The 26,166-nt window shown below is 40.3% G+C and overlaps 1 protein-coding gene across 3 annotated transcripts in view; it reads right to left on the reverse strand.

Annotated features, from left to right (window-relative positions):
• The window catches only part of PDGFD (platelet derived growth factor D), a 163,417-nt gene that overhangs the window by 22,678 nt on the left and 114,573 nt on the right, over positions 1-26,166 (reverse strand). For 2 of the 3 annotated variants that reach the window (XM_026653397.2, XM_026653396.2), the window contains exons 4-5: positions 15,516-15,575; positions 6,476-6,677 (exon numbers count right to left, since the gene is read on the reverse strand). In XM_026653397.2, coding sequence (XP_026509182.1) covers positions 6,476-6,677; positions 15,516-15,575 — 262 coding nt within the window. The remainder of the gene's footprint in view (positions 1-6,475; positions 6,678-15,515; positions 15,576-26,166) is intronic. The other variant, XM_026653398.2, reaches the window with a different exon arrangement.

Genomic DNA, 26,166 nt, shown 5'->3' on the forward strand with positions numbered 1-26,166 from the left:
TATCAGCAAAAACAACGAGGAGTCCTTGTGGCATCTTAGAGCCTAACAAATTTATTTGGGCATAAGCTTTCATGGTCTAGAACCCACTTCATCAGATGCAAGGAATGGAACATACAGTAGGGAGGTATAAATACACAGCATATGAAAAGATGGGAGTTGCCTTACAAATGGGGGGCCAGTGCTAACGAGCCAATTCAATTAAAGTGGAAGTGGGCTATTCTCAACAGTTGACAAGAAGGGATGGAAATCACTTTTGTAGTGCTAATGAGGCCAATGTAAAGAAAGTGGCCCATTTCAAACAGTTGACAAGAAGGTGTGAGTATCAGCAGGGGGAAATTAGTTTTTGTAGTGACCCATCCAGTCCCAGTCTTTATTCAGGCCTAATTTGATGGTGTCCAGTTTGCAAATTAATTCCAGTTCTGCAGTTTCTCGCTGGAGTATGTTTTTGGAGTTTTTTGTTGTTGAAGAATTGCCAATTTTAAGTCTGTTATTGAGTGTCCAGGGAGACTGAAGTGTTCTTCTACTGGTTTTTGAATGTTATAATTCCTGATGTCAGATTTGTGTCCATTTATTCTTTTGCATAGAGACTGTCCGGTTTGGCCAATGTACATGGCAGAGGGGCACTGCTAGCACATGATGGCATATATCACATTGGTAGATGTGCAGGTGAATGAGCCCCTGATGGTGTGGCTGATGAGTATTTGCAACTACACAGAACAAAAACACTAACCCAGGAACCAAATCCTGCAACAAACCCCGGTACCAACTCTATCCACATATATATTCAAGGGACACCATCATAGGACCTAACCACATCAGCCACACCAGTAGGAGAATACTTCAATCTCCCTGGACTGTCAACTGTTGAGAATAGCCCACTTCCACCTTAATTGAATTGGCTCATTAGCACTGACTCTCCACTTGGTAAGGCAACTCCCATCTTTTCATATGCTGTGAGATTATTTGTGCACTAGAATTTCTTTTTAAAGCTGAACCCTTTCTCTACACATCTTCCCTAGACTTTTGCATCTACTTTTGTTTTGAGAAATAGCTTATGCCTGCCTTCTTCCTAGATCTTTGTATATAAGGCCAATTCAAAGTCAATACCTTTGCTGTAAAGGAAGTTTTCTTTCCACTTCTGAAGCAATTTTCATATATACATAATACTTAATAAGAATTTTTTTAAAATAAAGATATAGACAAGAGATTAAGTGACAAAAGTTCAGTGCTGTGTAATGATAGAGAACACATGCTTTGTCTATGGCTTGGTCTACACTTACCCCCCAATTCGAACTAAGGTACCCAACTTCAGCTACGTGAATAACGTAGCTGAAGTCGACGTACCTTAGTTCGAACTTACCTCGGTCCACACGCGGCAGGCAGGCTCCCCCGTCGACGCCGCGGTACTCCTCTCGTCTAGCTGGAGTACCGCAGTCGACGGCGATCACTTCCTGGTTCGACTTATCGCGTCCAGACAAGACGCGATAAGTCGAACCCAGAACTTCGATTCCCAGCCACCGAACTAGCGGCTGGGTGTAGACATACCCTAGAAGTACCCCCTCCTTTGCACAGGATGGCACTTCTCTTTTTACATCCACTACTACAGTACTAAAGTAATTATGAAATAATGTGACAGTTGTGATACCCATTCTAGGAACCTGTCTATTAAAAATGGCCAAATTATTATGACATTGAGGCCAACCGTAAAATATTATTGCAAATATACAGAAAATTATTTTGCTACTGATCTACTCTATATGGTACAACCATCTCTTCATAATCACTTAGGGTAACTTTAAGGCTGGATATTCATATGCTTCAAGTTTCCTGTTCTAAGATATAGATCTGACAATTAAACCTTTCACCTTTTTTTGAAAATCACAGCAAAGATTGTTTCTAATATTTACTTGTTATATTTCTTTGCAGAGGAAGTGCCATGATATTTGTATAGAATTTTTACCTGGGGCATGACTTATGGATTTTGAAAATGCAAATACTATACCTATAATATTTCCCCAGGATTTGATTTCATTGAGATTATGTAATAAACTTCTGTATGAGTAGTGAACTATAAACGGCAGTACATATACACAGCATGAAATTTCAAACAATGAATGCAATTTTTAGAGATATACACCTGATACCGATATCTCACATAAACAGTATAAATAAATAAAGAGTGCTGTGAGATTAGATTTTGTGTATGGATTGCATTTGTCAGATATATAAATTTAATCAGGGTAGTCCCAACCTTTAAAAGGTCATTGCAGGAATTGCAGTATTTGTATTAGTTCTTCTCTGTATTGTACTTCTTTCAATCTGTATTGATTGCCAACTCTAAAAATATTATATTTAAAGTGTCGTTTACCATGTGGGTCATGTTATTAGGACTGAAAATCTAGCAACACTGCACTGAACTCAATTCCCTGGAACCATTTGGTATGCACAGGGGGTAGGATAACAGTGAAGTCATTAGCAATTTATTTATATAATTTACGTGACATGTTCTGAAAATGCTGTGAGAGATACACAGGGATTATATCAAATTGTGCTAATCTGCCTCAGGGCAGTTTTAAACAAGAACAAAGGACAAAACTCAACCTGGAAGCCGAGAAAGCATGTAAATGGTGATATAATCTATTGTTCTTTCAGCTGCAAGGTTACTACAATGCCTATAAATATTCCTTAGTGTTCCACAGAGCCTTTGTTTGGAAGCCCTAATGTATTCCTAATTTAAAGGATTTTATTTGAAGCCATTCTCTAATCGGATTTCAACATGTAACGTGGCTGTATTCCTGTCACATTTCAAGTATGAGCATTTCTTATTAGCCCTGGTGTGACCCTAAGAACCCCTCAATGCAAACTGGCAAAAGAGTTCACTGTTCTGTAACAGCAACGCTGATCACGCCGGACAAACTCATTACACCCCAACATGCTGCTTTCACGGTATTTATAAAAACAAAACAAAACAAAAAAAACCAATGGCGTAAGGGATCTATTAAAAGCTTATATCACATTGATCATCATAATCTTTGCGAGATGTACATACAGATGAAATTTAGGAAGCTGTGTATAAGTATTAAATGCATTAAACTTGTATGTTAAAACTTAACCAGACAAACAGATTTCTTCCACACAGGAGATGATACGTATATCTCTCTGTAACATGCAAATTAAGCATTGTAGTAAGTCAACACAATGGAAGTCTGTTTGTATACGGAAACACAGGAGTAGGGGAACCAGCACCTTAGGGGTCATCCTTTGGGTGTCAAAACAATGATTTTTGGAAAATATAAGGAGAAACAAAAAGAAATTTGTCATCCATTTACTGAGGAAAACCCTTGTAAAGCATGGGGATATTCATGAAAACTTGGATCCTGATTTTGACTGAAAACCAGCAGCTCTGTCAAAGACTGAATCCTTGGGCGAAAATCTACTTTATAAAATAGGAATATTAATAAGTGTAGACCTAAGATTGGATTTTATGTTTTATTTTATATGTGTAACCAGTTCTGTTTCCACTTCTTATCCTTACTCACTCTCTTAAATCTCAACCTTTATTAATAACCTTATTTTTGTTTTTGCTATAAATAGATTATAGTGCTGTGTTGTTATGAATAACCTGATCCTGAGTTGTACCAGTCAAGCTGCATATACTGTCTCTTTGGGGACAGCTTACCTGGCAATTTCTGTGAGTGTCTAGTGACAGGGGCTAGATACTATAGGGGGTGACTATCCCACACTTACCCTGCAGGGTTTAATGCAGGCCAGATGGGCCAATTAACTCATTAGGCAGCTGGTTAAGGAGGCCCAGTTGGGCAGAAATAGGTGGGGCCTATAAAGCCCAGCAGATGAAAGGAGAATGGGCTGCAGGGAGACAGCAGACGCTCCCAGGAGAAAGGGAGGAGAGAGTGCAGACTGCAGTGACTTCCTGGGAAGAGGCTTTGGGAACTGGTAGGCCCAGGAAGAGAAGGGGAACCAGAGGTAGGAAGAAGTCCAGGAATAGAGCAGTGAGGCCAGAGCGAGAAGGCCCAGATAGCTGAGCTAAGGATGCCTGGGCTGGAACCCAGAGAAGAGAGCGGGCCCAGGTTCCCCTACCAGCCACTGGCCAAGAGGCACTGAGGCAGTGAGTGGGAAGACTGCCTAGGACTAGTGAGGAGCTAACCTCGCCCGGAAGGGAGGAACATGGATAGTGACATGGCCAGAGGGCTGTGCCACACAGAGGATGTTGCAGGTCCTGGAGCTGTGAGAGGGGCTGTGGGCGGACAGCAGAGACAAAGTGACAGTGTGCAAACCGTGGACAGGGGGGCACTGGCCTCAAGCTAATCCCTAGCGTATCAGGAAGAGGTGCCAGTCTGATGGTGAGTGGTTCACCCCATGACAGGGATGCTTCTGGGGAGTTCAGGGACTGGAGTAGATCAAGCAGGGGCTGGGAGAGCCCCTGAGCAGAGTGCTTGAGAGGCTGAAGGGCAGGCAGTATTAGGGAGCTGACATCTGGCTACTACAAGAAAGACTCCCTTTCATTGGGGGGCGGAGAGAGGAGGGTAACATGGTGACCCAGTCTTGGGCACCCTGAGAAAGTGTCACACCAAGTTTATAATTAATATAATCATTTTGGACTGAAATGTATAGTGTAGCAGAGAATCCATCCTTTTGTTGGAAGAAAGGAGGAGAAAAAAACCACAACTCATTCCTTTAACAAAAACATCCTGAATTAAGAAATAAATTGGCAAACTCTTTACTTATTCATAGCAGTTTGCTAGGCCAAAGAGTTGAATTCCATTGTACTCAATGGAGAAACCCTAATTAATCCAGATTTCCTGCAGACAACCAGAAAGATCGGATCAGTATCAGTACTTGGAGCCAATCTGATCAAAATAGATAAAACACAGCACACATTGCTTTAGCTACAGTACATTTGCACGGGGATCAGATTTAATCTGAGACTCAAGTGAAATCTGGATAGAAAATTCAGTAAGAGATCAGGGTCTCTTGTCAGCCTCTATTAAAATCAAATCAGCTCCTTTTTTGTCTTTTGTGTACGTTTCCATTAGTGCTGACTCCAGTCTGGGAATAGGAGACACATAGCTGATTATGTTTCACTGGCCTCCAAATGTGATCAGATTGGTCCCAGCATTTAATACAAACTAAACAGAAGAAATGTGGCCTACATTTTCAAAAATGTGTAGAGGTTTTGATTGCTTAAATTTTTGGGGTGCCTTAAAGGGGCCTGGTTTTCAAATAGTAGTTGCTAAGCACTTTCTTAAAATCAGGCCCCTTTAAGGTTGGGCAGGCAAAAATTGAGGCAACCATAATGACCAGTCACTTTTGAAAATGTAGGCCTATATGTGTCCAGTTTCAGATCAAATTGTACTAAGGTCTCAGCTGCTGAAGTTTAACTGCAAATATTATTTTCAGTGCTGATCCTAAAAAAAAACAAAAAAAAAGAGAAAACTTGTCTCTCCTTGTACAAACTGCAATTAAATGGGAATTCCATAGGTTGAAGGGCTTGCAGAATCAGACACATAATTTGCTAATTATTTAAGAAAAATATTCAGCAAAATGTATAAGAATAAATGTATATTGAATATGTAATGTAGGATAAGAGTAATAAGAAAATTCATAATCGGAGTTAAACATTTCATTAGATTAGCTGTTAAAATTTACAGCGATGAGCACTTAGAAGAACTGAGCTAGACACTCAAGATACCTCCTTCACCACACAGTACAATTTCAGTGGGCAGCATTGTGCTCAGTTCTTCAAGGTCATGGCTGGACCTTCTATTCAGTGCTTCCTCATATTATTGGTTCGTTTCATTAACTTAACATTCTTTTACTTTAGCATTTGATGGATGGATTGTACCAAAGGAGGGAAAAGAGACACATAATCCAGAGATGCACACTTTGTTCAATTACAGTTAAAAATACTAAACCACAATAATGTTCCCTGTCTACATAATGGAAATCGGTCAGATGTTCACATCCGAAAAAAAACCCCAAACAGCTGCACATACAGGTGTTTGTGCCAGATGCGTCCCTAAGTACAATGTGATAGAAGTAATTATCTCCCACTCAACGCAGAACAATCCTTAAACAGGGTGTTTAAAGGTGGGTGAGAGTTCAGGAATCCTATGTCTTACATGCAAAATAATACTTTAGAGTGAAATTGAAAACCATCTGTCCTTAACATACATCATTTCAGGTGTCTGTGTTTTCATTTGTGAATATTAACAGGCTGAAGCCAGCCTGTTGATGTGGATGATAAATACTTTAATCAAACAGACTGAAAATGATTAAGGTTCAAATTCTTCTGTCCTTACTTGTGCTGGGTAATTCCTTGCTCTGCAATTAGTCCCATTGACTCCGGCATGAGTAACGGTGTCTGAATCTGAACTTGATAAGCAATCAAAAGGCATTTGTGAGAAGTGTACAGAAAACACCTGGAATTAAGAACATGTACAGTGTCTCCTCCTACCTTTGGACTTTCTGTCACGGTAGCTCCTGCCTCGATAATGATGTCCGGTGTCTGTGTACAGATTTTCGAGATCTTCCTGCCACGACTCTGGATTAAAGTGCTTAAGCAGCTCCTCCACGGTGTCAAATCCAGCGATGGTCTGGTCTAATGCTTCCGCAGTGAGGGTAGGGTCGGTCACTGATGGAGAGGGATAGGATACCCCCTAAGAGTGACATACAGCTCAGTGTACTTTGAAAAATTACAGCACCACTCAATACAAGTGTCAATAGTTACGGAGAGATTTTTCTCATAGCTGACTCACACAGAATATCCAGGCAAGACCCCAAATTGGACTGAGATTCTGTCTTTTGACACAGTGACCTTACTCCTGGTATTATTAATCACCGTCGACCATCTTTTGAGCTCCTTGCACTGGGCCAGATGGCATCATGCCTCGGCATGCTGTGCCAGGAGACCAGGGAGAAAAGCACTGCCCACCTTTCCAAGCAAGGACAGGTGCTGCCAGGTGAATGGAGAAGTGAGCAGCTCTAATGCTGCTGGACAGCGCTAGCCATTCCAAAGGGGGCCAGGAAGGGTGGGAAGAAGGCAGAGCTACATCCCGTCCTTCACACCAGCCAGCATGTACGTTATGCCCCTGTACAGGGTGTGGCACGGGCTACTTTTCTCTTGCCCCCAAAGTAAGACAGTACCTAAAAGGTGAGGTCCTTTCCTCAGTTTGCATGTAGACAAAAATCTCATGGAAGTATCTACAGATATACGGCACTCATTACCATAGTATCTGAGTGCTTCACAGGCTTTAACGGTATTTATCCTCACAGCACCCCTGTGAGGTAGATCCCCACTGTTCAATGAGGAATTAAGGCACAAAGAGACCAAGGCAACTCTCCCAAAGTCACACAGGAAGTCTGCAGCAAAGCAAGGAACTGAACCCAAGGCTCAGGCTAATACCCTAACCATGGACAATCTTTCCTCTTCTTGGAGCTTTAACAAAGCAAGGCCTAAGCAAAGACTTCAAGGTTTGGCCCTTTGAAATGAAGAATTAACTCTGGTTTTCAAATGTTTATAAACTAGAATTTGAAAAAAAAATACTGAAGGAAATTGGAAAACTGTAATGTAAGGGTCTACACAATGTAAGGGCTGAAACACACACATACAAAAGGGATTAATATTTCTAAGCATTTAGGAACATATACTAGCCATAGACCATGTGTATGTGGGGGATTATCAGGAAAGCTAAGGCAAATCAACTGAGGGTGTGAAGTCAATGCACATAAATTAAAGCCCATTAAACTCCCATGTGGATGTTCTCACTCACCAGGAGTAAAGTGGCCTTAGTTCTCTCCTGAATGAAAGCATCCACATGGGGGTTAACACACTTCAGTTAACGTGCATTAACTTTGCACCTTCAACTGATTTGCCTTAGGTTTCTTGAATGACACATGTAGACAAGGCCTTAGATCAGTGGTGGGCAACCGCAGCTCCCATTGGCCGGGAACGGCGAATCGCGGCCACTGGGAGCTGCAGGGGGCTGTGCCTGCGGATGGTCAACGTCCGCAAAATGTCTCGCAGCCTGCAATCAGCTTACCCTGATGGGACGCATGTGGCCCACAGGACGCAGGTTGCCCACCACTGCCTTAGATGCATACACATTTATTTAGTTCAGTTGGAGTAAGTCACCTCTAAGGACAGAATTGACCTTTAATAACTAATGTGCATTTATAGGGAAGAGTTTTACTTTTACTATAGCAAAATTTCCAAAGTCCTAATTTCAATGCCCAAATATTCAATATCCTAATATCATCTTCCCCCCAAACTACCCTCAAATTTCCTAATTTCTGTGTAAAATATACTCAAGAAAGAACTGATTGCAGATATGTCATTCTCTTAAGACATATTAAATCAACTGCTGACAATGTGTAACAGAACAGGATATAAATACAGGAAAACTCAGACCTTTATTTTCTCAGTTAAAACACTGAAACTGACAGAAAAATGAAAGAAAAGAATCCCTTCTGTCCTCAAAATCTGGACCTGAAGCCATGTAGACACATAGGGTATGTCTATACTGCAATCATGGGGCATGGTTGCAGCTTGAATAGCCATACCTGATTAAAGCTAGTAATAACAATAGGGCTCCAATTTTCCTAGATGCGATAGCTGATGGATTCCTTCACCAAGTAGTTGCTGAACCAACAAGAGGGGATGCCATTTTAGATTTGGTTTTGGTAAGTAGTGAGGACCTCACAGAAGAAATGGTTGTAGGGGACAACCTTGGTTCAAGTGATCATGAGCTAATTCAGTTTAAACTAAATGGAAGGATAAACAAAAATAGATCTGTGACTAGGGTTTTTGATTTCAAAAGGGCTAACTTAAAAAAATTAAGGAAATTAGTTAGGGAAGTGGATTGGACTGAAGAACTTGGGGATCTAAAGGTGGAGGAGGCCTGGAATTACTTCAAGTCAAAGTTGCAGAAACTATCAGAAGCCTGCATCCCAAGAAAGGGGAAAAAATTCATAGGCAGAGTTGTAGACCAAGCTGGATGAGCAAGCATCTCAGAGAGGTGATTAAGAAAAAGCAGAAAGCCTACAAGGAGTGGAAGATGGGAGTGATCAGCAAGAAAAGCTACCTTATTGAGATCAGAACATGTAGGGATAAAGTGAGAAAGGGCAAAAGCCACGTAGAGTTGGACCTTGCAAAGGGAATTAAAACCAATAGTAAAAGGTTCTATAGCCATATAAATAAGAAGAAAACAAAGAAAGAAGAAGTGGGACCGCTAAACACTGAGGATGGAGTGGAGGTTAAGGATAATCTAGGCATGGCCCAATATCTAAACAAATACTTTGCCTCTCAGTCTTTAATGAGGCTAATGAGAAGCTTAGGGATAATGGTAGGATAACAAATGGGAATAAGGATATGGAGGTAGATATTACACATCCGAGGTAGAAGCCAAACTCGACCAGCTTAATGGGACTAAATCGGGGGGCCCAGATAATCTTCATCCAAGAATATTAAAGGAACTGGCACATGAAATTGCAAGCCCATTAGCAAGAATTTTTAATGAATCTGTAAACTCAGGGGTTGTACCTTATGACTGGAGAATTGCTAACATAGTTCCTATTTTTAAGAAAGGGAAAAAAAGTGATCCAGGCAACTACAGGCCTGTTAGTTTGACATCTGTAGTATGCAAGGTCTTGGAAAAAATTTTGAAGGAGAAAGTAGTTAAGGACATTGAGGTCAACGGTAATTGGGACAAATTACAACATGGTTTTACAAAAGGTAGATCGTGCCAATCCAATCTGATCTCCTTCTTTGAGAAGGTAACAGATTTTTTAGACAAAGGAAATGCAGTGGATCTAATTTACCTGGATTTCAGTAAGGCATTCGATACGGTTCCACATGGGGAATTATTAGCTAAATTGGAAAAGATGGGGATCAATATGAAAATTGAAAGGTGGATAAGGAACTGGTTAAAGGGGAGACTACAACGAGTCGTACTGAAAGGTGAACTGTCAGGCTGGAGGGAGGTTACGAGTGGAGTTCCTCAAGGATCGGTTTTGGGACCAATCTTATTTAATCTTTTTATTACTGACCTTGGCACAAAAAGTGGGAATGTGCTAATAAAGTTTGCGGATGACACAAAGCTGGGAGGTATTGCCAATACAGAGAAGGACCGGGATATCATACAGGAAAATCTGGATGACCTCGTAAACTGGAGTAATAGTAATAGGATGAAATTTAATAGTGAAAAGTGCAAGGTCATGCATTTAGGGATTAACAACAAGAATTATTGTTATAAACTGGGGATGCATCAGTTGGAAGTAACAGAGGAGAAGGACCTCGGAGTATTGGTTGATCACAGGATGACTATGAGCCACCAATGTGATATGGCCGTGAAAAAAGCTAATGCGGTCTTGGGATGTATCAGGTGAGGTATTTCCAGTAGAGATAAGGAGGTGTTAGTACCGTTATACAAGGCACTGGTGAGACCTCATCTGGACTCCTGTGTGCAGTTCTGGTCTCCCATGTTTAAGAAGGATGAATTCAAACTGGAATAGGTACAGAGAAGGGCTATTAGGATGATCCAAGGAACGGAAAACCTGTCTTATGAAAGGAGACTCAAAGAGCTCGGCTTGTTTAGCCTAACCAAAAGAAGGCTGAAGGGAGATATGATTGTTCTCTCTAAATATATCAGAGGGATAAATACCAGGGAGGGAGAGGAATTATTTAAGCTCAGTACCAATGTGGACACAAGAACAAATGGATATAAACTGGCCATCAGGAAGTTTAGACTTGAAATTAGACGAAGGTTTCTAACCATCAGAGGAGTGAAGTTCTGGAACAGCCTTCCAAGGGGAGTAGTAGGGGCAAAAGACATATCTGGCTTCAAGACTAAGCTTGATAAGCTTATGGAGGGGATGGTATTATGAGACTGGTCTTTGACTATTACCGGTAAATATGCCCAATGGCTTGTGATGGGATGTTAGATGGGGTGGGATATGAGTTACTACAGAGAATTCTTTCCTGGGTGTCTGGCTGGTGAGTCTTGCCCACATGCTCAGGATTTAGCTGATCGCCATATTTGGGGTTGGGAAGGAATTTTCCTCCAGGGCAGATTGGCAGAGGCCCTGGGGGCTTTTCGCCTTCCTCTGCAGCGTGGGGCACGGGTCACTTGCTGGAAGATTCTCTGCACCTTGAAGTCTTTAAACCATGATTTGAGGACTTCAATGGCTCAGACACAGGTTTGATACAGGAGTGGGTAGGTGAGTTTCTGTAGCCTGCGTTGTGCAGGAGGTCAGACTAGATGATCATAATGGTCCCTTCTGACCTTAAAGTCTACGAACAGTCTATGAACAGGTCCCAGAGCAGTGAATCCGTAGTAGTGCGCATTTCAGTGCAGGCTAGGCACACAAGCAATTACCTATGGTTCCAGGTGGGCTTGTACAGCCCATGCTGAAGCGTGCATTGCCATGGCTTCACTGCTCTAGTACCCAAGCTAGCTCAGGTATGTCTACTCAAGCTTCAATCACACTCCACGATTACAGCACAGACATACCCACAGAGACATATAGCACTTGAATTCCCCAGCAGAAGGTCAATTTTAGCCTGATCCTGCAAATACTTCTATAAATCGATGCAAGTTGCACTACTCAGGTGAGTAGTCCCACTGGAATCAGTGGCTTATTAACCTGAGTAAAACTATTCAGTTTTACTGAAAATCCAGTCTACTTAAATATACCTTTGTCTTCACCAGCAAATGTTGCCATAGTCTTTGGAGTCCTTGATATTTTACTGCGTATAATTTGCTACAAATATGGACCTTCCAGATTATCTGACACCAGAAAGAAAAAAATGAAAATATCATAATACAGTGCTGACATGGAAGGAGGACTGCAGTTTGCTAATTATTACAACTACACAGGGAGTTGAGAATGGGGTTGTGTTACATATGAAATGGGGTTGTGATAAATATGAAATAAAGGACCTTTTTTAACAGTATTGGCCTGGAAATTATTAAGCCTTTAACACAGAACCCATCACAAATAAGTTTCAGTGGGCCCACTTTCATAACCCTTCTACAATCCAGTGTTAAATGAGGCACAATGCAGACTGCTCTAAAAATTCATGACTCATTAAAAGGAAGACACGCAGCAAAGAACCACTATTGACTTCTAAGTGCCTTGGAATAAAGACTTTGTCGAAGAGATGGGAGTCAGACCCCCAGGAGAATAAATATCTCACATCAGTAAGCTGAATAAAGTGCTGCTACATAAAACAATGCTATATGAAATTCAGTGTTCTAATCACAGTCGTCATGTACAGTGCTTACATAATCATTTTTGGTAAAACAAGAAACACACTAAAATATCACTAGGAACCCACTATAGAGAGAAATCAGTGGGGCTAGTGACTGGTTTGTAATCATAGCAAAAGAGGAAAACAGTTCCTAAATTCCCTTCAAAGAACAAAGGAAAGGGGGATAGGGAGAAAGACGTGAAGATGCGGCATAAGTAGCAGAATTGCAAATCGACTGCCTTCTGTTCCCATGCCTTCCACTGGAGGAACATCAAACCTACTCAAGTATATATGATCTTGTCCTCTAGAGGCTGGTCCGCAAAGATATAGACACTCTCATGGAATTAATGGACTGCTAATGGAATTAATAGACTAGGAGCAGCCAGTACTTTTTATGCAAAAAGGTCAGGGGCTCTATTCAGAAAGGCACATGTATGAGATTTAGATGAGACTCGTGCTGTTTGTATGTGTTTAGCCATACATTCTCTTACATTTTGTGAGAGCCTTGGAGGTCAGATTGTGGATTTGCAGGATACGTCAAACCAATAAAAGCAAGGGGAATTCACACCTTCTTGGGTTATAAAATTTCTACTCAGGACTTTATAAGGAGTTCAACTCAGTTCACACACACACAAAAGCTCAACTTTCTCAGAGCAATAGGCAATGAAGAGGAATTATTGTAGCTCAGATAACCTATTGGCAGCTACATCATGTGACAGACCCAAAAGTAACTTCAAAGCTGCCTCTGTTTTGTCCTGCCAAGAGCCAAATATTAGATTTATGAAAAGCGTGTGCCATCTGGCTTCTGTGACTGAGAGAAAACAGAGAAGAACAGTACAATGTGAGGGGGCTCAGAGTTACCACATCATGCACTTCTTGTTAGTTACTTAAACATTCAACATATTGTGAGTTTCATAAGACACACTGGCAGCTCTTTTCTAATCCAAACCAGACCATTAGTTCATTTGGTCTCCGTTATGATTCATTACTATTCTATTAGTGATGATAAAGTCTTTCTGTATTATTGTGAATGGGATATGCAGTTTTGTAGAAGTTCAATTGTTGTTGACTCAGATCATTATATACTGAACCACAAGACTGGGGACTGGACATAATGGCTCTGCTGGGTGAAAGATCTCATTCTGGGGTTATTGATGGGCTCCAGCACTTTAGGCTAGAGGCAGATGGCGGAGGTGCTGCTCTAAGCCTCGTGAGGAAAAGCATGAGGTGTGGTTCAGTGATTTGAGCTCAAGCCTGGGAACAGGAAAATGAATATATGCTTACCCAAATCTATTTTTTTCCTGCAAGATCTTACAGTGGGTCTTTAGGGTGTTTGCAGGTTTGGGAGGTGGAACTCAAACCTGTCAATCACTGCCAGGCTCTTTGCTAGGAGCAGAGTATAACTATGCCAGTGATTGACAGGTTAAAGTTCTGCCCTACCATGCTGACTGAAGACCCACAGTAGAATCTGTGAACCTCTTTATGCTGAAGAATTAGGCATTCCTGAGGTCTCGACCTGACTCTGTGGTCATGGGCAAATAGCTCATCTTCTCTGCCTCAGTTTCCCTAGCTATGAAATAAGGTTATTGATGCTTACTCCCTAACTGTGGTGTGCTCTGTGGGGAAGGAATGAGTGTCTAGTAGCTGTGGCACTGAACTGGACCAAGAGACCTGGGCTCAGCCACAGGCTTCCCAGCCTCAGGTCCCCATCTGTAAAATGGGGATAATACTTCCCTACCTCTCAGGAGTGCTGGGATGATAAATAATTATAATAATTCTAAAGTGCTCTGATACTATGGTGATAAGGGCCATATAAGCACATACAACAAATAGAAACAACAATCTTGTGAAGGGCTTTCCATAGGAAAAGGGTTGTGGATTATTATTTTACATTTTTGGCACTTTACTATGGTGAGAGCAATCACCGTGACAATGTTTTCAGTGTAATTTGATCTCACGATCACAGCTACCTGATGAGGGAGCTTTTCTCTTACATTTTCAAAGACAATTTCCCATTTTTTTCAAACAACATATTGTGTCAGATAAAAATGCACAAACCTTTTTAAAACAAAACAAAACAAAACAAAACATGTTAGGAGGAGGAAAAATAGTTATCACAGAAGAAGAACATGATTTACCAAATACCACCCTAATATCCTCTCCATGGTATGTCTAATAGAGCCAGGCCCTCGATAATACTATTACTCAGAATTAGGACTCATATAACAGATTTAATCCAAGGATCTCAAAGTACTTTACTGTGGAGGTTAAGTATTGTAACAGTATCATCATCATCATCCAGTATTTTCCAAGCTTAAGATTTGCTTAATTCGGGTTTGCGTAACCTGGGGGGCGTCTGTACTTGTTATATAAAAGGAGTTGTCAAGTGAATACACACTGTGAGTGTGGGACTGGACAATGCAACATATGGCAGAGGGACTGTACCATTACCAAGTCTGATGCTGGCATTACTCTCCCACATGGTGTGGTCCCAGAGTCCAAGAGTATGTTTACATTGCAATTAAACATCCGCGGCTGGAGAGGGTTTCAGAGCATGGGCTCCAGCCTGAGCCCAAAATGCCTACACTGCAATTAAACAGCACCAAAGCTAGAGCACTGCAAACCTCAGTCAGCTAACATGGGCTATCCATGGGTATGTAATTGCAGTGTAGACATACCCTAAGTTTTGCTTGAAAATGCTACCAGGAGCTGATTTTTTGTCTGTGACATAAATCAAATAAAGTGAAGGAGTGGGGAGATTTTTAATTGGGGTTTCTTTTTTTAAAAGTCATATTTAGTTACACAAAATGAGGTGTCAAATTAAGATCTAATTTAATTGCTGCTGCTACAAAAAATCTTCAATAATGAAAATTCAAAAAAGTTAATCCATTCTCCTACCGGCTTACCTTTAATGCTAATTATTGCAAAATATGCTCATGTGTTTAGACCAAGAAACTTTATATCTCAAAATGTAAAGGAATTTTTTTATTGGGAGAATTCAGTTTGAAAGTGCTAAGTATTTATCCACTGGCCATCCCACGTGGCTAAAATAGCTGCTGACATTTCTTGCCTTCCACCCTCCGCTCCCTAAAAATTATTGACAGTCTAGAACGAGTTTGAAGAACACGTCTCACTTAATCTCCTGCTTACAGCTCAAGCAGTAGTTCCCCTGTGCAGATGCATTGACATCGGGCTGAAAACCATTCCACCAATCCTTTCATGGGCAAAATAGTAACAAGCTACTTACTGAGACAGAGCTTGTGACTGACTCCCAGTTGGTTTCTGATGCTGCAGGCTGGAAATCATCCTAAAGGGGAAAAACCCATAGGAAAAATCACAGTCATGGCAATGTCCTAAAGTTAACTACCAGACCTTAAACAATGTCTCAGTGTTCGGTGTCCTTCACCCTTTTGAAACCTCTTCCATAGAAGAGATCTCTGCTTTTCTTCTCCATCCTTTATGAAATAGCTCTTTAGGGCAGAGACAGTTACGTATTCTATGTTTGTACAGCACATAGCAAAATGGGGTTAAGGTCTTTAGGTGCTATTGTAATATAAATATTAAATAATAAATAAATAATAATAATAATAATAATACTTGTTTCAAACATTATGGGAACAAGCCATTTATATTAGAAGTGCCGTTATCACAACAACAAAAAATAATAATCGGCAGTTCCAGATGGAATATAGCCTGGATGTCTGTACAGTAATAGGAAACAATTACTTAATGGTGGACAGGCCAATTTGAGACAAATCTAATAACACAGAGGAATTATTTGGCTCCATGACAGTTTTGTCCATTTCCAGTTAAAAAATTATTTATTCCAACTAGAAGTATTAAAAGACCAAGAAATGAAGGCTGTATTCAATAAATCTTGGAGCACTGGAGAAGTTCCAGAAGACTGGAGGAAAGTTGTCTGAAGGACAGAAAATTGTGCCAATTTTTTAAAGGGTGAACAGGGTCGCCTAGGTAATTGTAGGCCAGTCAGCCTGAGATTGGTCCCGAGCAAAATAATGGAGTGACTGATATGGGACTTGATTAATAAAAACTAAAGAAGGGTAATGCAATTAATGCAAATCAATACGGGTTTATGGAAAATAGATCCTGTCAAACTAACTTGAAATTACAAGTTTGATTGATAAAGTTAATAGTGTTGCTGTAATACGCTTAGACTTCTGCAAGGGGTTTGACTTAGTACCACATGACATTTTGATAAAAAACTACAATGTTGTAAACTTAACATGGCACACATTAAATGGATTAAAAACTGGCTAACTGATAGGTCTCAAAATGTAACAGTGGGAAACTGTCATCGAGCATGTCTGTTTCAGTGGGTTCCCTCACTGATTAGTTTGTGGACCTACACTAGTTAATATTTTTTGTCAATGACCTGGAAGAAAACATAAAATCATCACTGATAAAGTTTGCAGATGACACAAAAATTGGGAGACTTGTAAATATTGAAGAGGCCAGGTCTCTGATTCAGAGCAATCTGGATTTGTTGGTAAACTATGTGCAAGCAAGCAATATGCATTTTAATATGGCTAAATGTTAATGTATACCTCTTGGAGCAAAGAATGTAGACCATACTTGCATGATGAGGAACTCTTTCCTGGGAAGCAGTGACTGAAAAAGGTTTGGGGGTTGTGGTAGATAATCAGCTGAACATGAGCTTCCAATGTGGCCAAAAGAGTGAATCTAATCTTTCGATACATTAGCCCTTGATAAATTGGAACCCTCTGGAGAGAGTTCAGAGAAGAGCCACGAGAATGATTAAAGGATTAGAAAACCTACCTTATAGTGATAAACTCAAGGAGCTCAATCTATTTTGCTTAACAAAGAGAAAGTTAAGGAGTGACTTGATTACAGTCTAAGTATTTACATGGGGAACAAATATTTAAAAATGGGCTCTTCAATCTAGCAGAGAAAGGTATAACACAATCCAATGGCAAAGTTGAAACTTTGAAAAATTGAGGCTGGAAATAAGGTATACATTTTTAATAGTGAATGTGAAACAGTGAAAGTAAGTAAATGGTTGCAATGGTTAATAAGTGTCATGGTGGTTCTCCATCACTGACAATTTTAAAATCATAATTGGATATTTTGCTAAAAGATATGCTCTAGGAATTATTTTAGGGAAGCTCTATGGCATAATGTGCTGTACAGGAGGTCAAACGAGATGATCACAATGGTCCCTTCTGGCCTTAGAATGTATGAATCTCTAGAATCTATGAATCTATACAAAATTTTTGAAATACAAACACAGCCTGATATTCAGCCTGTGCAAAATATATAAATCAGTCCTAATAACAGAACTTCATGATGAATGCATTTAAACTATAGGGCCAGATCCTCAGCTATACCAATTTACACCAACTGAAAATACGCCCTGCAACGTGTTTTAATTTGGTAGCCAATACAGGGTGAAACTGGAGGACCAGATTCTCCACTGGTTTAAATCAGCGTTGCTCTATTGACTTTAATTGCAAGTAAGATCACACAGGTGCACACACACACACAATTACGTGGTGTGAATATGACACAAGAGAATTTAACGTAAAGCCTGCTAGACCATCAATAAATCTGTCAGTTTTCTCTCTTCCACAGTCAGGAAGGAACCTAGCTATTTTCAAATCCGGAGTCCACATGCATAGCTAAATATAATGCTCTACATTTTGCTAAAGAGCACAGTAAAAAATATTAAATGTCCAAAAATTCATAATCTTGCTTATTCAAAGCTTTCGCTCTCTCTTGCTCTCTTCCTGTAGTGCTTCTTTCCCTCAGTCCACCCTCTACCTGAGATAATCAAAACCACAATGATTTCTTTAGGTACCTTCGGATTATAAATTTTAGGTTATCCAATCAGAGAACACAAACTATACGTCATTTAGGTGGCAAATGAAATTGTAGATATCCAACTGTGAATATTTAAAGTGGACAATTTGCAAACAATCCACAGACAATTTATTTGCACAAATTATGTATTATTGTAAACAGCAAATACTAAAACCAGTTCACAAACAACACAGGAAAAAGGACATTTGCCAAATTACTTTGAAATTGTTCATCTAGTTCTAGTTAACAGTCTTACTTTGATGTTAGGTAGGAACCAATTCAACAGGCCCACAGATCCCTGATAACATTTGCCAGTTTCAGAACTTTGCAACCAACTCCCCCCATCATTAATTACCCTTCTGCACTCCCACGAGAAGTGGCATTGATTTCTGAAGCATTAATTTAACACAGGGACAATCTGTATTCTCAACTGTTTACAGGAGACTACAGACACGATATCTTCTTATGCTTGAAATGACTCTACTCCCTTATGTTACCTAATATTAGGGATAAGGAAACAGTGATTTTTTTTTGAGATAGCTGTTGCCAAGTTGTTGAGATGATTAGGTGCACCACCTGCTTCTTGGATCTTACTGACTGCACATTTTGTTTTGGTGATTATACTTCATCTACTAAAACTCAACATAAACCATTCATTGCTAGATGGCTTTGTTCTACCACCCTTTAAAGCAGCTGCAGCCATTTCTGGCTTCTAAAGAGCTTTCAACCCAAACACAGTTTTGAGTTAATTCTAATCTATTGGCTCCAGCTTCCAGTTATTTAAAGGAATGACATCAAAGTAGTTTCTTTTCTCCTTTGTCTTCCCTATTCATAACAATCCCATGGACATCTGAGAGATATGTTTAGGTATCACATTTAGGTATCACATACTATCTGACGAGCTCATGCTGATTTGTTTTTGTAGGGTTTGCACATGAGTACTAGGCTTCTGGCTATTTTGTAGTCATTATTTTCAAGCAGCAATAAACAAACATTTGTTTAAAAAACCCCAAAACTATATTTGCACTTAATATTGGAAAAATAGGGAGGTAACAATTTGGACCCTTCTGATTGAATTAAAGCTCCTACTCCCAATCTTCAGGATCCTGAATGGACTTGACCAGCCTCAGTCAAAGATTGCCTATCCATCCACAAACCACCAAGAGGACCACATTCCACAGATATGATACAGCCAGTAAAACCCAGGATGATACTCTCAGGATCAAGGTACAGGGAAAATATCCCAGGGGTGGAGGGAACAGGAGATCTGAGAGGGCCTGAACCTGACATATCTAAGCCCCTCTCCAAGAAGAGTCATCGCCTCCCAGGTAGAGGAAGAGAGAAAAGAAAAGTAAAAAGGAAAAACTGAAGTCAGGAACATGGAAAAGCAGAAAAAGTTGATCCCTATTTGTGCTCAGATGCCAGAGTGATAAATGTCTTAGACACATCATAAAACGGACTGCGTAGAATTATCCTGATGTCAGAGATGATTTTGCTGACTCATCAGAGATTAGAAAAGGCATGTCCAATCAGTTCTAGTCTAGGAGCATAAAAGTAATTGGAACAACTTACTATGACATAAGGAAGTAGGGAATAGGACAGAGGAGGCCCTACAGGGAAAACCCTTGAAACAGCAAACCATAAGGAAAAAATGTTTTAAATTCTTTTAATATTTAAGTGAATAAAGGCAAGGAAGTAAATGCAAGGTGGGAATATTACCTGTTTACAGACAGACCGATCAGATTATAGAAGAACTTCCTGCATCCAGATTCTCACCACAGAAGTTACCCTAGTAAACATTAATATTCCAGGCACAAGTTGTGGCGAGACTAGGTTTTATTTCCCCCTTCTCCCCCCTCCCCTGTAATTGGCTTCAGTGCTGATATGCTTACAGAGGAGTGAACCCTGTAATCATCACATATAATAAAGTGACAGGTATTTAAGTGAAATAATAAAAAAATGGAAAGAATAGTGTTATATCAAGCAAGAAGCATTAGTAAAGCTACAACTCCATTAAAGAAACACTGTGATAAATACTCATACTTGTGCACTTGGGCTGTTTCATGATAATTTTCAGGAAGTACTGTAGCACACGGCAACTTTGGTTTTGAAGATGAATAGAAATGACACAGGCATAAATTAGAAGCTGCCTGTAAATTTGCTCACTTACCATAATTTCAATTAATCACATAGTGTGTTTTCACTTTCTAATCCCTGCAGTATTTATTAATAGCTCTTCTAGGGGTGTCTAAGGATATCTACTTCCATAAAACAAGATATTGAGTAGGAACAGAGAAGCTGTATTACTTCTATATACAGTAGGGAAGAGACCACTACTCTGTCCTGTTCTGGTAGCCACACTATAAACAAGATGCTGAAAAATTAGGGAAGGTTCAGAGAAGAGCTACAAGAATAGTTTGTCATCTGGAAATCATGCCTTGCAATGTAAAACTAAAGGAGGTCACTGTTGGGCATTGGTACACCTCGGTCCCTCCTATTCTCATGCCTGTGGCACATAATAGATTAGTATTCTGTGGGCTGTAATACTTCAGTCTAATTTCAATTGCTGGGATCAGTGTGTGGGGGCTGGGTGGTGTTGGTGGCCTGTGATGTACAGGTCAGACTAGATGATCTGGTGGTCCCTTCTGGCTTTAAACACTATGACTCTGTGACTCTTAGGGGAAGGTTAAGCGGTGACTTGATCACAAGCTATAATTATCTACACAAGGGGACATCTGATACTAGAAGGCTCTTTAGCTTACAAATGCATAAAAAGTGGCTGTAAACTGAAGTCAGCAAAGTTCAAATGGGAAACAAAGTACATATTTTAACAGTGAGGGTAATTAGCCATTGAAACAAATTACCAAGGGATGTGGTAAATTCTTCATTGCTTGCAATCTTCAAATCATAGTTTGGATACGTTTCTTCAATTATATGCTCTAGTTAAACCACAAGTTATAGACTTGATGCAGGAATCTATGGGTGAAATTCCATAACTTGTTATGCAGGAGGACAGGCTAAATGATCACAAGTCTCTCTGGCCTCAAACTCCGTGAATCTATGATTGAGTTTGCTGCTTGCTCACATTTTCAAACAAGCCTCAACCTGGATGCTGAAACCAGACCTGCCATTCTGCAACTGCAAATCACCTCCATGAATAAGTAACAGAATGGATGTACCTACTACCTGATTTCCAGAAGGTTTCCCAGAATTTAGGAGTTAAATTACAGATTTAGGGCCTAATACAAAGCCCACTGATATCACTGGACTTCGGATTAGGCCATTAAAGTTAGCAGTACATTTTAAAAAAAACCTTTTTATCACCCCCTTAAAAGTATAATGGTATCTTCAACTGGATGCTCCCTTCCATTAGATAATGTATCTGTCCAAAGAAAATATCATAATGAATGGCTAACCAATCAATCTGATTGAATGAGCACTCCTGAGTGTCTTATAAATGTAGAAAGAAGATTATTGATAAGGAGGGTTGATAGGTTCATTTCCAGATATTCCTGCACTCATTAGCAACAGCAGCAATAAGAATAAGCAGTAAACATTTGAAAGGCAGGAAGGGATATGAGGACTTCCTTTCATTGATTTCCCTCATGGATAGAGGAAAAATAGCAGGTTAGCATTATGGAATTGATACCTCAAGATTTGGCAGTGTTAGGAGAGACTCTGTGGAAAAGTCCTTTAGAATTTAATAGGGATGAACCCAATACATTTCTACAGAAAATACCCTAAAACCCTATGGAATTTAATGGAAATGATATCCATTTTGAAATTCACTGAGTTCCTGAAGCCCAGCTGCCACTAGATATCAGTAGCTATAATCCTATAATCAATTCTGGCTATGTTAATACGAGTGTGAAATGACATCCAGAATCACTTCTGATCAGTGCTGACATATTCACTTTTTATAGTAGAATAGTACGTCTTAGATTCCAAACTCTATAGAGGAAGACTAAAGTTTTCAGCTATAATTATGATCTAAGTCAATCTCAGCTTGATGTGTCTATTTGATGTGTCTCAATGGCTATTAGCCAGAATGGGCAGGGATGGTGTCCCTAGCCTCTGTTTGCCAGAAGCTGGGAATGGGCGACAGGGAATGGATCACTTGATGATTACCTGTTCTGTTCATTCCTTCTGGGGCACCTGGCATTGGCCCCTTGGGCTAGATTGGTCAATAATCCTCTTATTCCTTCCCCTGTTATTGGAATAACGGCAATGGGGTGAGGGGTATAGGTATGTTATAAGAAAGTCCAAGACACACAACACTTGACATTTAAATGAACTATCTTAAAAGCAGGATAACATTTTATCCCATATAAGACAACAGCTCTGCCTTTGAAAAACAAGATGCCAACTAACATTAAGCTGCTGTTGAGCTTCCCCATCTGATGCATGTAGCAATGTGAGAGGCATAAGAATCTTTACTGGTATGATGTACAAAGTGTGCATTAGGTTTAATTATTTTCAATTTATAAAATATATCCATCCTCAGCCCTGGGTCTATAAGGGCCAGTTTGTTAACATCAAGTACTCGGGTGCATGCCACAAAGTTAAATGATTGTGAACAAAATGTAAATCAACAGCATTAAATGTAAATATTCAGCTGTCACTCTGAGGTCATTTTTAATGGAGACGCAGATTTCAGCACTACACTGGGCACGGTGCTGAATAGATGCTTACTGGCATGAGTTCTGCTGCAGGAGTTCAAAGCTGTGTACTAACGGTGGTGGAGAAGGTGGTTTTGTAACACCAGTTCTCCCTGCTTGAACACACTGACCCCAGGAGTTGGAATCTCATTCTTAATGCAGAATCCAATGTCATTGAGAGGACTCTGGTGAACTTCTGTCATGCTGACTGACAGTGTTTGGAGGCAGCTTCCTCGGTAATAGGTGAAAGCTGCCCTGAGCAAAATTGAACCTGCCCCCCCCCCCCAAATAAAAAATAAATAAACATTGACAATTTACTAGTCCGACAGCGCCCAGGTGGGCAAAGAAGTCCTTCAAATTAACAGAAAGCACTGACAGCATGTGTAGTTAAGCTAGTATTACCCTTGGTGTGACTGATTCCAAAGTGTGCCCATACTGAGTGGTCCTGTAATTAGGGTCATGCATGGGGAAAACATTAAAGAAGGAAAAACTCCTAGGAAACAAGATTATTTTTCCTGCACCCTTGTTTCTAGGAAATTTAAGCACATTCCACATATTATGGAAAATAAAACATAAAATTCACTTACAAATATAACCTATGTATATTTAATATTCCAAATTCTCTGTTTTCTCATTAGGATGATTTGTTAAGTGCTCTGACGTGCTCAGGAAATGCTGAGCTGAGATTTGGGTGAAACACAGGATGGGGAAAATGCTTTAACTGAATTTAAGCAGATTCAGCTCTAATGCTGGGATACAATGTAAAAAAATACCGGTGAGGGACATTAGCTGCTCCAACAGCAATCCCAGCTATTGATTTCTTTTGAAGGTTCCATTTGTTTTGAGTTCACTCTCAAGGAAATCCATTTAATTTTGCAGTAAACATGCCTCAGAAGTATGTGTCATGTTCAGAGGGATAATGCAAAGCAAAACACTTTGTTCACCCTCCCACTTTGACTGGCAGACGTGGCCCTTTTAAGGACATGCTATATAAACTTTCTATGATAATAACAACAATAGAAAAAAACAACAACAACCCAAACCCCCAAGAATCACAACTTTGCAGAATACAAGCATCGTCTTCTGCCAGCTTTTTGGTTTACTTATGGGATCAAAAGCTGCTGATTTAGTGCAAACAATGAAGAATATTGCTTATTTGGATTATTTTAACCTGACCACAGCCTAATAATTAGAGAAGGAAAAAAAGCAACTTAGTTTTAAGCACCAGTTCTATGTGTTTCCACAAATTATTACTTGTGTTAAAACTTTTCACACTTCTGTTTTTTACCTACTATTGTTACAAGTAACACTTAAGATTCCTATAACTGATACAGATTACATAGAAATAACATTTTTCTATATTCTTTTCCAATTTGTTTACAAGATTCCATTTAAAAAAATGTAAACGGAGAAAAAGAATCAGAACTGGATACTGTACTCAATGGTAGGGGGAAACTCAAAGAACTAACTAATGCCAAACAAAGGCTGGGGGTGATAACAGAGGAAAAACTTGATGCTAGTTTGCAGTGTGATACAGTGACACAAAAAGCCAAGGCGACTTTGGGCTGCATACACAGATACCACATCATGGACCAGGGAGGTGATAGCTCTGCTCTCTGCAGCACTAGGGATACCCTATTGTCTAATGAGGAGCTCCAAGAAGCATTATGGCTCTTAGGTACCATACCTCACAGAGCAACCAGGCACACTGCGGGAGCACAGCTGTTATTACACACCCCTTAAGGGGAGGTAGCATGCCTTCCCCTCTGTGGGGCAGGGGTGGGTGGGGTCACATCTCTGTCTCCATCCATCTCCCATGTGCTGGAGGGAAGCAGTCGCTGTGCCAGTCCAGGGATATCATGGAGTTCGCAATATAAGAACTTTCCATGTTTTTAATCCATTTCTTAATGCATCTGGAAAATGTACTTGAACCAGCACTGAGCCAGCAGGGCAAGCACTGAAAGCTACTGCTAAGGTGAGAAGGCAGAGAGTTTACTTTCACACATTTGTGATGGAGATAAATTACATATTTGGGGAATGGAGTGTCCTATTTTTTGCTGCCTTGCATTACCTGACCTGAGTGCCTTTTCTTCTCAGAGGTTTAGTAATGCTGATTTTTCCTTATGAACTCACAAGTTTATAGAAAAGGGAGTGGATGTCGTAAGCTAAAACATGATGGATAGGCGCTGGCTGGCTGACTGTTATTCACATACATAAAATGATTATGCAGGGCCTTATTTACATTATGCACCCTTACAGGACAGGAGGCACTCAGCTATAAAGGCATAGATTACACTACACATTCTGATAGCGCCTAAAGCATTCACAAAATAACCGGGATCAGGTGGGGTGCAGATATTCCTTGCAGACAGCCTTAGCCCTTGTCTCCTCAGCAGCTGAATATTGCAGGCCCTTATGGACAGGTAGCGTAGATCCGAAACTTATCAGCATGCAACTGAACACTGCTTTGAGAATTGTCACAGGAGTGCTGAAGTCAACACCAACAGTCTGGCTCCCCGTCTTTGTGCATATCATGCCACCATCCCTCCGAAGACAAGCAGCCACAATACAAGAATACCACCATATAACCAACCCAGGCTTGCTCATCTACAAAGATCTCCAACTCCTCCCAAAATGTTGCCTTAAGTCCAGGAACCCCTTCTGGTTAGCTGTCAAAATCTCAGGACCTTCACCAAAAGACAAGTGACAGACACTGTGGGAAAACAGTGGGGCCAAGAAACAAGACCTGATTATGGATCCTAAAGACCAACCACTTGCCTTCACCATGGAACGTAAGATATGGATCACAGCAAACCACATCTGAATCTCACACAGGCATTGCAATTACTTCCTACACAAATGGGAAATGAAAGACAGCCCGTTATATGAATGTGGAGAAGACATCCAAACCATGGAACATCTAGTGAACCTCTGCTCTCTAAGACCCTTCTCTGGAGGGCCAAGCTTTATTCATTTCATGCCACTGGAAGCAACTGAGCAGATGGCAAGCTCAGATGTCGACCTTTAATGTTACTTTTCAAGTTGCCATACAAAAGACAAACAGGCAAGACAGTTGATGTAAATTACCATGGCTCCAGCGAAGACAGCAGAGCTATTCTGATTTATACCAGCAGAAGATCTGGTCCTACATTTCAAGATGATTTTCACAAGGAAAAGGGCTTGAGACTATTAGTTTTATTTTAACTTAAAAAAAGAAAGCAGAGATTCTCCTTTAGAAGGACAAGATGTTAAATGGGTCCGCTTAGCTCATCAGTGGTATTAACTCTGTCATTCAGGATGATGGCAGAGAGGGGAAAGAGAATAACTAAGGCCCAGATCCACAAAGGTATTTAGGATCTTCACTTTCTTTGAAATCAATGGATCCTTTGTGGATCTGGGTCT

Source organism: Terrapene carolina, unplaced genomic scaffold (assembly GCF_002925995.2).
Source record: "Terrapene carolina triunguis isolate 2854851 unplaced genomic scaffold, T_m_triunguis-2.0 Scaffold138, whole genome shotgun sequence".
Taxonomy (NCBI): domain Eukaryota; kingdom Metazoa; phylum Chordata; order Testudines; family Emydidae; genus Terrapene; species Terrapene triunguis.